Source organism: Formica exsecta, unplaced genomic scaffold (assembly GCF_003651465.1).
Source record: "Formica exsecta isolate Colony F162 unplaced genomic scaffold, ASM365146v1 scaffold90, whole genome shotgun sequence".
NCBI classification, from domain to species: domain Eukaryota; kingdom Metazoa; phylum Arthropoda; class Insecta; order Hymenoptera; family Formicidae; genus Formica; species Formica exsecta.
The window spans coordinates 981,490-994,876 of record NW_021853667.1 but is presented as its reverse complement, the minus strand read 5'-3'; the positions used below and the strand labels follow the sequence as shown (position 1 = coordinate 994,876).

Sequence of the window (13,387 nt, the reverse complement as noted above, 5' to 3'; positions counted from 1 at the left end):
ACACACACACACACACACACACACACACACACACACACACACACACACACACACACACACACACACACACACACACACACACACACACACACACACACACACACACACACACACACACACACACACACACACACACACACACACACACACACACACACACACACACACACACACACACACACACACACACACACACACACACACACACACACACACACACACACACACACACACACACACACACACACACACACACACACACACACACACACACACACACACACACACACACACACACACACACACACACACACACACACACACACACACACACACACACACACACACACACACACACACACACACACACACACACACACACACACACACACACACACACACACACACACACACACACACACACACACACACACACACACACACACACACACACACACACACACACACACACACACACACACACACACACACACACACACACACACACACACACACACACACACACACACACACACACACACACACACACACACACACACACACACACACACACACACACACACACACACACACACACACACACACACACACACACACACACACACACACACACACACACACACACACACACACACACACACACACACACACACACACACACACACACACACACACACACACACACACACACACACACACACACACACACACACACACACACACACACACACACACACACACACACACACACACACACACACACACACACACACACACACACACACACACACACACACACACACACACACACACACACACACACACACACACACACACACACACACACACACACACACACACACACACACACACACACACACACACACACACACACACACACACACACACACACACACACACACACACACACACACACACACACACACACACACACACACACACACACACACACACACACACACACACACACACACACACACACACACACACACACACACACACACACACACACACACACACACACACACACACACACACACACACACACACACACACACACACACACACACACACACACACACACACACACACACACACACACACACACACACACACACACACACACACACACACACACACACACACACACACACACACACACACACACACACACACACACACACACACACACACACACACACACACACACACACACACACACACACACACACACACACACACACACACACACACACACACACACACACACACACACACACACACACACACACACACACACACACACACACACACACACACACACACACACACACACACACACACACACACACACACACACACACACACACACACACACACACACACACACACACACACACACACACACACACACACACACACACACACACACACACACACACACACACACACACACACACACACACACACACACACACACACACACACACACACACACACACACACACACACACACACACACACACACACACACACACACACACACACACACACACACACACACACACACACACACACACACACACACACACACACACACACACACACACACACACACACACACACACACACACACACACACACACACACACACACACACACACACACACACACACACACACACACACACACACACACACACACACACACACACACACACACACACACACACACACACACACACACACACACACACACACACACACACACACACACACACACACACACACACACACACACACACACACACACACACACACACACACACACACACACACACACACACACACACACACACACACACACACACACACACACACACACACACACACACACACACACACACACACACACACACACACACACACACACACACACACACACACACACACACACACACACACACACACACACACACACACACACACACACACACACACACACACACACACACACACACACACACACACACACACACACACACACACACACACACACACACACACACACACACACACACACACACACACACACACACACACACACACACACACACACACACACACACACACACACACACACACACACACACACACACACACACACACACACACACACACACACACACACACACACACACACACACACACACACACACACACACACACACACACACACACACACACACACACACACACACACACACACACACACACACACACACACACACACACACACACACACACACACACACACACACACACACACACACACACACACACACACACACACACACACACACACACACACACACACACACACACACACACACACACACACACACACACACACACACACACACACACACACACACACACACACACACACACACACACACACACACACACACACACACACACACACACACACACACACACACACACACACACACACACACACACACACACACACACACACACACACACACACACACACACACACACACACACACACACACACACACACACACACACACACACACACACACACACACACACACACACACACACACACACACACACACACACACACACACACACACACACACACACACACACACACACACACACACACACACACACACACACACACACACACACACACACACACACACACACACACACACACACACACACACACACACACACACACACACACACACACACACACACACACACACACACACACACACACACACACACACACACACACACACACACACACACACACACACACACACACACACACACACACACACACACACACACACACACACACACACACACACACACACACACACACACACACACACACACACACACACACACACACACACACACACACACACACACACACACACACACACACACACACACACACACACACACACACACACACACACACACACACACACACACACACACACACACACACACACACACACACACACACACACACACACACACACACACACACACACACACACACACACACACACACACACACACACACACACACACACACACACACACACACACACACACACACACACACACACACACACACACACACACACACACACACACACACACACACACACACACACACACACACACACACACACACACACACACACACACACACACACACACACACACACACACACACACACACACACACACACACACACACACACACACACACACACACACACACACACACACACACACACACACACACACACACACACACACACACACACACACACACACACACACACACACACACACACACACACACACACACACACACACACACACACACACACACACACACACACACACACACACACACACACACACACACACACACACACACACACACACACACACACACACACACACACACACACACACACACACACACACACACACACACACACACACACACACACACACACACACACACACACACACACACACACACACACACACACACACACACACACACACACACACACACACACACACACACACACACACACACACACACACACACACACACACACACACACACACACACACACACACACACACACACACACACACACACACACACACACACACACACACACACACACACACACACACACACACACACACACACACACACACACACACACACACACACACACACACACACACACACACACACACACACACACACACACACACACACACACACACACACACACACACACACACACACACACACACACACACACACACACACACACACACACACACACACACACACACACACACACACACACACACACACACACACACACACACACACACACACACACACACACACACACACACACACACACACACACACACACACACACACACACACACACACACACACACACACACACACACACACACACACACACACACACACACACACACACACACACACACACACACACACACACACACACACACACACACACACACACACACACACACACACACACACACACACACACACACACACACACACACACACACACACACACACACACACACACACACACACACACACACACACACACACACACACACACACACACACACACACACACACACACACACACACACACACACACACACACACACACACACACACACACACACACACACACACACACACACACACACACACACACACACACACACACACACACACACACACACACACACACACACACACACACACACACACACACACACACACACACACACACACACACACACACACACACACACACACACACACACACACACACACACACACACACACACACACACACACACACACACACACACACACACACACACACACACACACACACACACACACACACACACACACACACACACACACACACACACACACACACACACACACACACACACACACACACACACACACACACACACACACACACACACACACACACACACACACACACACACACACACACACACACACACACACACACACACACACACACACACACACACACACACACACACACACACACACACACACACACACACACACACACACACACACACACACACACACACACACACACACACACACACACACACACACACACACACACACACACACACACACACACACACACACACACACACACACACACACACACACACACACACACACACACACACACACACACACACACACACACACACACACACACACACACACACACACACACACACACACACACACACACACACACACACACACACACACACACACACACACACACACACACACACACACACACACACACACACACACACACACACACACACACACACACACACACACACACACACACACACACACACACACACACACACACACACACACACACACACACACACACACACACACACACACACACACACACACACACACACACACACACACACACACACACACACACACACACACACACACACACACACACACACACACACACACACACACACACACACACACACACACACACACACACACACACACACACACACACACACACACACACACACACACACACACACACACACACACACACACACACACACACACACACACACACACACACACACACACACACACACACACACACACACACACACACACACACACACACACACACACACACACACACACACACACACACACACACACACACACACACACACACACACACACACACACACACACACACACACACACACACACACACACACACACACACACACACACACACACACACACACACACACACACACACACACACACACACACACACACACACACACACACACACACACACACACACACACACACACACACACACACACACACACACACACACACACACACACACACACACACACACACACACACACACACACACACACACACACACACACACACACACACACACACACACACACACACACACACACACACACACACACACACACACACACACACACACACACACACACACACACACACACACACACACACACACACACACACACACACACACACACACACACACACACACACACACACACACACACACACACACACACACACACACACACACACACACACACACACACACACACACACACACACACACACACACACACACACACACACACACACACACACACACACACACACACACACACACACACACACACACACACACACACACACACACACACACACACAAAAAAAAATGCGTTCAAAAAAATATATTAAAAAAAAAGATAATAGATAAGGCAAATTATATAATTTGATCATTGCATTATTTCTACTTAAAATCTGAAAGTGATTGACTTGAAATAGTTTAAGAAAAAAAGAGATCAATATATATAAAATAAAACTTTACTATAATTGTTGTATAAGTCACTATGAGTCAAATTATTCAAAATCAAAGAATTTATATCCTAATATTCCAGAAACAATTGGAACAATTAGGACACCTTATATATTATAATTCACCAAAATAATCTATCATGAAAAATTTTAACATACCCTGCTGAATATGATTGGTATAGAGGATTCGGGACTGAGAAAATCTGGTCCCAATTGTGCATAATGTTGTTGCTGTTGTTCCAACGTCGCTAGAACCTCCTTGACTTTTTCTGAGCTACTCAATAATTTCCAGTCTTCGGAATCGAGTATGCTCTCGCATTGGATACACACACCGGCCACTTGTGATCTCGTGGTCGTGAGATCTTTTTGTTGCTGTCTCAACGCACACAATCTACCGCGAGTCTCCGTCTCGATATATGCCATCGCCGTTTTCTCTTGTTCGGCCAGAACAGCGCGTAGTTCCTCAAAATGATATCGCACTCTTCTTCTCGCATCTTCGACCGCCCAGCCCTCTAATTCTTCAATTACTATTTCTAAAAATATGAAATATAGATTGATAGAAGATATATAAGATATATAAAATAAATACATATAAAGATTTAGATTTAAATACATACTAAGGTAAAGGTTTATATTCTCTTTCCCAAATTTAGGCTCGTTTTTTTTATTTATATGTAAGAAAAATTAGCAAAAAAATACCTATCTTGTGTGCAGTGTCTCTCATGCTTTCCATAAACTGTGTCATCTTTTGTAATGCGGCAATAATGGATTTTCTGATATTCTCGGCCTCTTCCTCCACCAATGCCGGCTATCATTTAAAGAATAGGTAAAATTGTATCAATGTATATAAACTGAGAAGTGAGCTATAAATAAAATTACCTTGTGTATGCTGTGTTTGCCATACTCTTTACACAGATAACACATCAAGGAATTGTGACAGCCTTCTTGGGTGCATGTGAATTCGGCCACGTGCTCCATATGTATTGGACAGCGAGGCTTTTCACGTGGCTTCTCTGACAGTGGCACTCGTCTATGCTTGCCTAATGTTTTAGATGAATGTGTGGCGGTGTCGCATGTCTCGCACAGATGCGTGGCGCAAACCGTGCAATAGAGAACAGCAGTGTGAGCCTCGTCTTCGTCGCACGACTGATTTGACTGATGCCTCTCGCGTTCCAACACCACTGTCTTCTCGCTATTGGATTGCTCCAGCCGTTCGAGCAGCTCGATGAGTGCAAAATTCTTCTTCAGACTGTAGACGCTATTTTCGTACACGGCGGTGGGTTGCCGGTCGAAGGGACACAGCAGAAACTGCTGATCCTGCATGCAAGTTCTCAATCGCAACAGACACGCGTGGCACACTGTGTGTCCACAGTGCAACAAACGTGGTACCTTTACACCATCCACAGTAAAAACCTCTTCGCAGACACGACATTCCAAAACCTATAAGCATTCGGATATATCTTACGAGCGAAAAATAAGAAAACATTTAATATCTAGTTTGACAACTAAATATTTAATTTGGCAAGTCTTATCAAATTAAATATTTTACTTTATGTGCTATTGGCGTTAATATATCTAATGCATCTATTAAATTTCCTAACTAATTTAATGTAATATATTGATATTATTCCAAAATATATAAATATCTCTTACATTCGATTTCGGCGCCGTTTTCAGCGAATGCTTTAGATATTTACTCAGTCGATCGGCGTCCTCGCTCATTATGATGATTATTTTCTTCTGTCTTTCACCTAGAAATCCAGATGTAGTTTCCACAATTAGAGCACAAGTGATGGAGGTTAACTTTAAATAGCGAAATCTCCGCTCTGCGTGAAAGGTTTAAATCATTAAATCGTGGTGAAACCGCAGAATGGCGCAGCAGAACTATACATATAACAATGACACTGCACGTTATTTTGTATTCGATTCTCGGATGTTTTTCTTTGTGCCTTTACGCCTATTTTATCCATTCCTTCGTTGTAATTTTTGTGAATATATTATCAATTTTTATACATTTTGTTTTCATTCTTAATTGGTTATCTCATCTTCGAATTTCAGCAATTTTCCTCTTCTAACTACCTTTATCGATCTGGCGGGTTCACAGGCGAAAAAGAGATACCTTTATCAGATGGGACACAGCCAATCAGAGTAATCGACTTTGCGAAAAGAAAGCTTTTGATTGCGCGTCTCGTGACATATTTTGTATCTGAAAAAAAAACAATAACACATGTCAGATTAGTTTTTATTCACTCTTTTTTTTTACAATATTTATTACAAAAATATACAAAATTAAATTGCGAAAGGAAACAAAACTTTTTTTTGCACTTTTACAAAATATATGTAATAAAAAATATCTTTGAAAATAAAATTATAATTGTGCACTCTAAGATTGAGAATTCTTCTCGTAATTACATCTATTGGAATAAAAATTAGATGACACCGGAATATTCTTGTATTTTTCTACAAAAATTGATAGTTAAAGCATATATTTTTAATAATGTCAGCATTTTTTTAATTATGTAAATTTAACTTTGTGCAATGCATATGTATACACTATTTATTATGCTATAAACAAGTTTACTTGTCGCTATAGTACCGATTTAAAAGAAATATATTATCGATACCGATTTTGACAAATAAAAATCACAAATATAGATATTATGGAGAGTACTATGTACAAAGAGAGATATTTTCAGAATTACTCTCTCAAATGGACCAAGCTTTATAGGTTGTTTTATCCAGCTGGTCGCCAGTTGTAGTTGTCAACCGTAATGAGCATCTTGAAAGCAACGCGAAGCTAACCTTAAACTCAAATTCTTGATGGCTCGACAAAATGTCAGAACTCTTCATGAAAAAGTGAAATTTTAAATCATTATGATGGATTATCTGAAACAGCCGGTGTTCGAAGTAGGAAATATCAACGAAGATATTAATTTTTCATTGCCACCTATTTCCGGAGAGGAATACATCAAACGAGTGGTGTAATTTACGATAAGATTTTTTCACTTACACTTTTTACATATTTTTCTAAAGTTTTAATTATATGCATATTTTTATTTTATTTTATTACAAAGAAGTGTATAGGAAAGTTCAACTAAAAAGGATCATCTAATTGTATTGTAGCTCTGTTCCTTTCAAAAATGTATTTTATTAAAAATTTCTATTGCCAAAGCACGAATATATATAAATTACTTTCATTACAAGAATATAACTAATAAAGAACGGAGCTCTTGCAATCAACTGTATAACAAATCAATGATTAAAAAATTGTTGATCTTGTAGAATAGAAGCCCGACAATGTGCAGACATAGTGGTAGCTGATATAGATCCATCATGTATGACACTTTCAAGAGGATCTATTAAAACTGTAAGAGTTGATTTCAGTAATATTACGTATTGACAACAAATCTAATAAATTTTGTACACTAATGTGACTATAAAAGTTAGCAGGATGTGTCCAAGCACCGCCGAGTTTCAGCCCAACCTTGGAGTGGCAACAGTATCAAGTCTCAGACTTTTCAAATATAAGACTGTATGTAAGTCAATTGAAAGACGAGATACAAGTGGGTAAACATAAATGGAGAGCACCTGATATTAATTTGGTATCTAAATTTTTTTTTTTAGTATTACATAATAAACTTGCCTGAAATCTGAAAAAAATCTTGAATTACTTTTTGGTTTAATCATTTTTTTTTTTCTTTGATATTACAGCCAGACATAAACGATCAAAACACTTGGATCAGCTTCTGTTTAGGTAGCAAAGAGAAAATTAAACCCACATTGAATACTCTGTTTTGCTTCAATCAATCAACTGTAGAGCAGGTACTTGAATATCTGGTGCACTTTGTGGAAACTGAAAGGAGAATCGAATACAAAATAGGCCAGTGGATCTACGCGTTACTCGCGATCTTGGAGCAACCATTACAGCCTGATACCTGTTCCTGTCTGCGTTCGTTGGCACGAGCGTGTTCCGTCATCCGCGCAGATTCTGTAAAACTTATTAATCTTAATCAAATTAGATCATTGAAGTAAATTAATGTTGGATGTAAATTAACCAATGTCAGTCTGTGCTTTGAAAAGAGAGAAGAGAAAATGTTTACAAATGTTTATTTAGTCTTGTTTATATCAATAATTTAACACTTGTGAAGTGTATTTTATAAAAATTTCCAAATTTAATAATATATATCTTGAGATAACATAAAGAGAAAAAAAAAGAACAAACAAAATTTATTTTCTCAGTCAAATATAGTTAGTCATAAAAATAAAAATATTTTTATTTTTGACTTTAAGCGAGTGAAAATATTGATCTCTCCCATTAGTTTTTTGATATCTAGTTGCTATTTGACTTGTTTAATATAACAAAAAAAATGCAAGGAAAGAACAAAATAAATTTCAGGCAGTCATATTACTAAATGTGCTGTGAAAAAGTAGGATTTAATATATTCTCTCTTTTCCACACATACACACACACACACACACACACACACCTATAAGAGTTGAATCTCTTATATATTGTTCTTAAATTATAGAATAACATTGGTTCTCTTCTATAATTCCAAGATATCAATTTAACGCAAAGAAAAGTTCAGTTAGATATTTAATATATTTTGTTTCTTATTAGTCGCTGATCTATTATTGATTTTGCTAATATAAAATATATAGGGAAGAGAAAAACAGAGGAAAATGCTTAATTTCTATTAACAAAACATTTTTATTGCATAACTTCTATTTATGCTGTTGCAATGTTGTTTCCAGTGTTAGAAAAAGATTCAGGCGATAATAAAAACATGCATTCATCAGATTACAAAAGGTTGAGAAAATAAGAGACTGAACTTTTCTTCTATATCTACAAAAGTTTATATTAGAATTTACTAACGATATCCTTGTCCTCTTTTTTTAGAGAGAATTGGACGCGCAGGAGCTGGGGGCGCTGAATTTATTCATCTGTTTGGTAGCAAGATACTTCCGTCAATTAGACCTGGCAGATCCTTCAGAATTTCCCAATACACAATTAACTTAATTATTTATGACGCAATGCGACTCATGTATACAGCAATTTTAATAAAGTGACATTACGTTTAAAGTTTAATTTCAAACGTAAAGTGGTATGTTTTTAAATCTCGCATGATTTAAATACATTTAATTACAAAATACCAATTATTGGGAGGCGCAATATATATAAGACAATGCTTCAATTAAATAAACTCGTATTACAATAATCAATCGGTAAGCAGAATTAAAAAATCTTGAGTTACTCTTAAGCTACGTTCTCTTGGTCCTGGAGTAACGCAATGGCTAGTCTTTCTAGATCATCGTAACTAAGGCTATTCACTTTGTTTTTTAAGTCCTTTATCAGCTCATTGACTATGGACTCTGTCTCAGATACCGTGTAGTAATGCCTGAGCACTCGGGTAACTTCATCTCTCAACAGATGAATGCCCGACTTCTGTTGCGGCGAAGATTTTGCCTCGCTGGAACCCTCCTCCGCTTTCTTAATTACCAAGAGATTTAATTTACTGCCATCTTTGATTCCCGGATAAAAACTTAGTGGATTCTCGTCTAAAATATATCAAATAAATAATCTATAATAAAAATTACAATGACACATGACACTACATAACTGAGTATACTTACCCGCTAAAGTTTTGCCGGTGAGTAATAATCTTTGTTGCGGTACATCGATGCCTAAGAGATCACTCACTTTGTGTTTCAATTCCAACACTGTCTCCGATGGCAATATCTAAAAATGATATAATGTGAATAAGTTTTTATATAAAAAAAAAATGCTTAATTAATATAAAGACTAGTTGCTACAAAAAAGATTCTTCGCATTCTAACCTCTTATTTACCAAACGTTTAAGTACTCTCTCCGATTCGTTCAAAATAATCGCCAATTTAACTTTATGTTTATAAATATTAATCCAAAGTAAAATTCAGATTGCAAAGCGAAATCGTCGATAAACGAGGTTAACGAAAAGAGCAACACGATAGGGCAATCCTCCTATACTTACATCAACGACGCATTCTTTTCCCTGTAATTTCTTCACGATAACTTTCATGATGAACGGCTCCGTTAATGATTGCGAAAACAACGTTGGACGTGCGATACACGCGGGCGTACACACACACGAACACGACGAGCGTGCGTCGATCAGCTTTCTCGAAACAGCGGTGCCTCCGGTTGAACCGATAAAAGTTGGAGCATCTTACGCACGTAAGGTGAGGGTGAGGTTATATTTTGCGTTCGCACGATCGGCGGCGCACAAGCGTCATCGGCGTCATCGACTGCTATTTTCTTCTCCTACCTCAGGAGCAGCGGTGCGACGCGGCGGTAAGCGTGGGTATCGATGTGATTGCCTGCGCGGATATCGATAGCGATAGCGGTGTCTCGTGACAATTATCCCGATCGACAACGCACTTCACTGGCATGTTACTCCCGTCTCTCCGAATCGCCGTCGACCTCCACGCGCGCGAATTTATTTCTCCTACGGAGTATATTGTTATTCGCGTATACCCTTTCGACTTCCTCCTCTCTTTCCTTTCTTTTTTTTTTTCCTTTTCTCGTCGTGACTAACGAGGCTCTCTCCGGGCGGCGACTCGGTCGAACGTGGCGCCATCTCTCGGGATAATTGTAAATCAATGAAAGTGCGTTCGAAATTCTACTTGTGGGGTAGAGTAGCATTGAATTGACCAATCAGGACAAAGAAATCTTTGCTATTTTTGTCCGGATTTTTGAACACACCCTAATGGAACGTTTGAATAAAAATCGCGGGATCGCGATGAACGTAACGTTAAAATACAAGGAATGGAGAAGGAAATATGTAATATAGGTAATTATTATTGCAAGGTCAGAGAAACTTGAGAGCAATAATTCTCCTGATTTAAATAAATTATTCAAAACATCTTTACGTTCATAAAACGAGGACATTGAAATATATATAACCATTATTGCGAAACTTATCGGAGGGCAATACGCTATATTACCTACTATGCCACGTATTACGATTTCTCGATTATGGTAATATAAATCTGTAAGTAATTATGTTCACAATAATATTTTTCCCTTCCGGATTCAGCATTTTTTTATCGTATTGTTACTAAATAATATTCATGGTTGTTGGCTCTAATTTTTAAAGATATGTTAATTTGATATATCTTATATGTTTACTTTTTTACGTTCATTTTATCACGTTACCGTAACTTTTATTATCTCACGCAG

At 41.4% G+C, this 13,387-nt stretch overlaps 3 protein-coding genes across 3 annotated transcripts; 1 reads left to right on the top strand and 2 right to left on the bottom strand.

The window, feature by feature from the left end:
* Positions 1–6,318: 6,318 nt before the first annotated feature.
* Positions 6,319–8,973, bottom strand: LOC115244993 (E3 ubiquitin-protein ligase TRIM23-like). The gene is made up of 5 exons (XM_029823039.1): positions 8,871–8,973; positions 7,822–8,374; positions 7,048–7,608; positions 6,868–6,976; positions 6,319–6,701 (listed from the first exon to the last, which is right to left on the bottom strand). The coding sequence occupies exons 2-5, from the start codon at positions 7,888–7,890 to the stop codon at positions 6,319–6,321; spliced, it is 1,122 nt and encodes a 373-aa protein (XP_029678899.1). The 5' UTR covers positions 7,891–8,374; positions 8,871–8,973.
* LOC115244978 (gem-associated protein 2-like) lies at positions 8,733–11,261 on the top strand. Its single transcript, XM_029823014.1, has 5 exons — positions 8,733–9,149; positions 9,451–9,535; positions 9,612–9,770; positions 9,880–10,158; positions 11,069–11,261. Exons 1-5 carry the CDS (start codon positions 9,043–9,045, stop codon positions 11,186–11,188), a joined length of 750 nt encoding a protein of 249 aa, XP_029678874.1. The 5' UTR covers positions 8,733–9,042; the 3' UTR covers positions 11,189–11,261.
* Positions 10,860–12,741, bottom strand: LOC115244982 (ubiquitin-like protein 4A). The gene is made up of 3 exons (XM_029823021.1): positions 12,180–12,741; positions 11,803–11,908; positions 10,860–11,727 (listed from the first exon to the last, which is right to left on the bottom strand). Exons 1-3 carry the CDS (start codon positions 12,225–12,227, stop codon positions 11,426–11,428), a joined length of 456 nt encoding a protein of 151 aa, XP_029678881.1. The 5' UTR covers positions 12,228–12,741; the 3' UTR covers positions 10,860–11,425.
* Between the last annotated feature and the right edge of the window lie 646 nt (positions 12,742–13,387).

What these genes read in the sequence shown, in the direction of transcription:
- LOC115244993 (XM_029823039.1), bottom strand. Translation starts at nt 7,890, where the DNA reads ATGAGCGAGGACGCCGATCGACTGAGTAAATATCTAAAGCATTCGCTG. An exon ending in AAACGGCGCCGAAATCGAAT is followed by an intron (nt 7,609 to 7,821) that starts GTAAGAGATATT and finishes GAATGCTTATAG; the next exon opens with GTTTTGGAATGTCGTGTCTG. An exon ending in GCAAACACAGCATACACAAG is followed by an intron (nt 6,977 to 7,047) that starts GTAATTTTATTT and finishes TTTAAATGATAG; the next exon opens with CCGGCATTGGTGGAGGAAGA.
- LOC115244978 (XM_029823014.1), top strand. Translation starts at nt 9,043, where the DNA reads ATGATGGATTATCTGAAACAGCCGGTGTTCGAAGTAGGAAATATCAAC. An exon ending in GAATACATCAAACGAGTGGT is followed by an intron (nt 9,150 to 9,450) that starts GTAATTTACGAT and finishes TTGATCTTGTAG; the next exon opens with AATAGAAGCCCGACAATGTG. An exon ending in CCGTCATCCGCGCAGATTCT is followed by an intron (nt 10,159 to 11,068) that starts GTAAAACTTATT and finishes CTCTTTTTTTAG; the next exon opens with AGAGAATTGGACGCGCAGGA.
- LOC115244982 (XM_029823021.1), bottom strand. Translation starts at nt 12,227, where the DNA reads ATGAAAGTTATCGTGAAGAAATTACAGGGAAAAGAATGCGTCGTTGAT. An exon ending in GAAAAGAATGCGTCGTTGAT is followed by an intron (nt 11,909 to 12,179) that starts GTAAGTATAGGA and finishes TATCATTTTTAG; the next exon opens with ATATTGCCATCGGAGACAGT. An exon ending in CACCGGCAAAACTTTAGCGG is followed by an intron (nt 11,728 to 11,802) that starts GTAAGTATACTC and finishes GATATATTTTAG; the next exon opens with ACGAGAATCCACTAAGTTTT.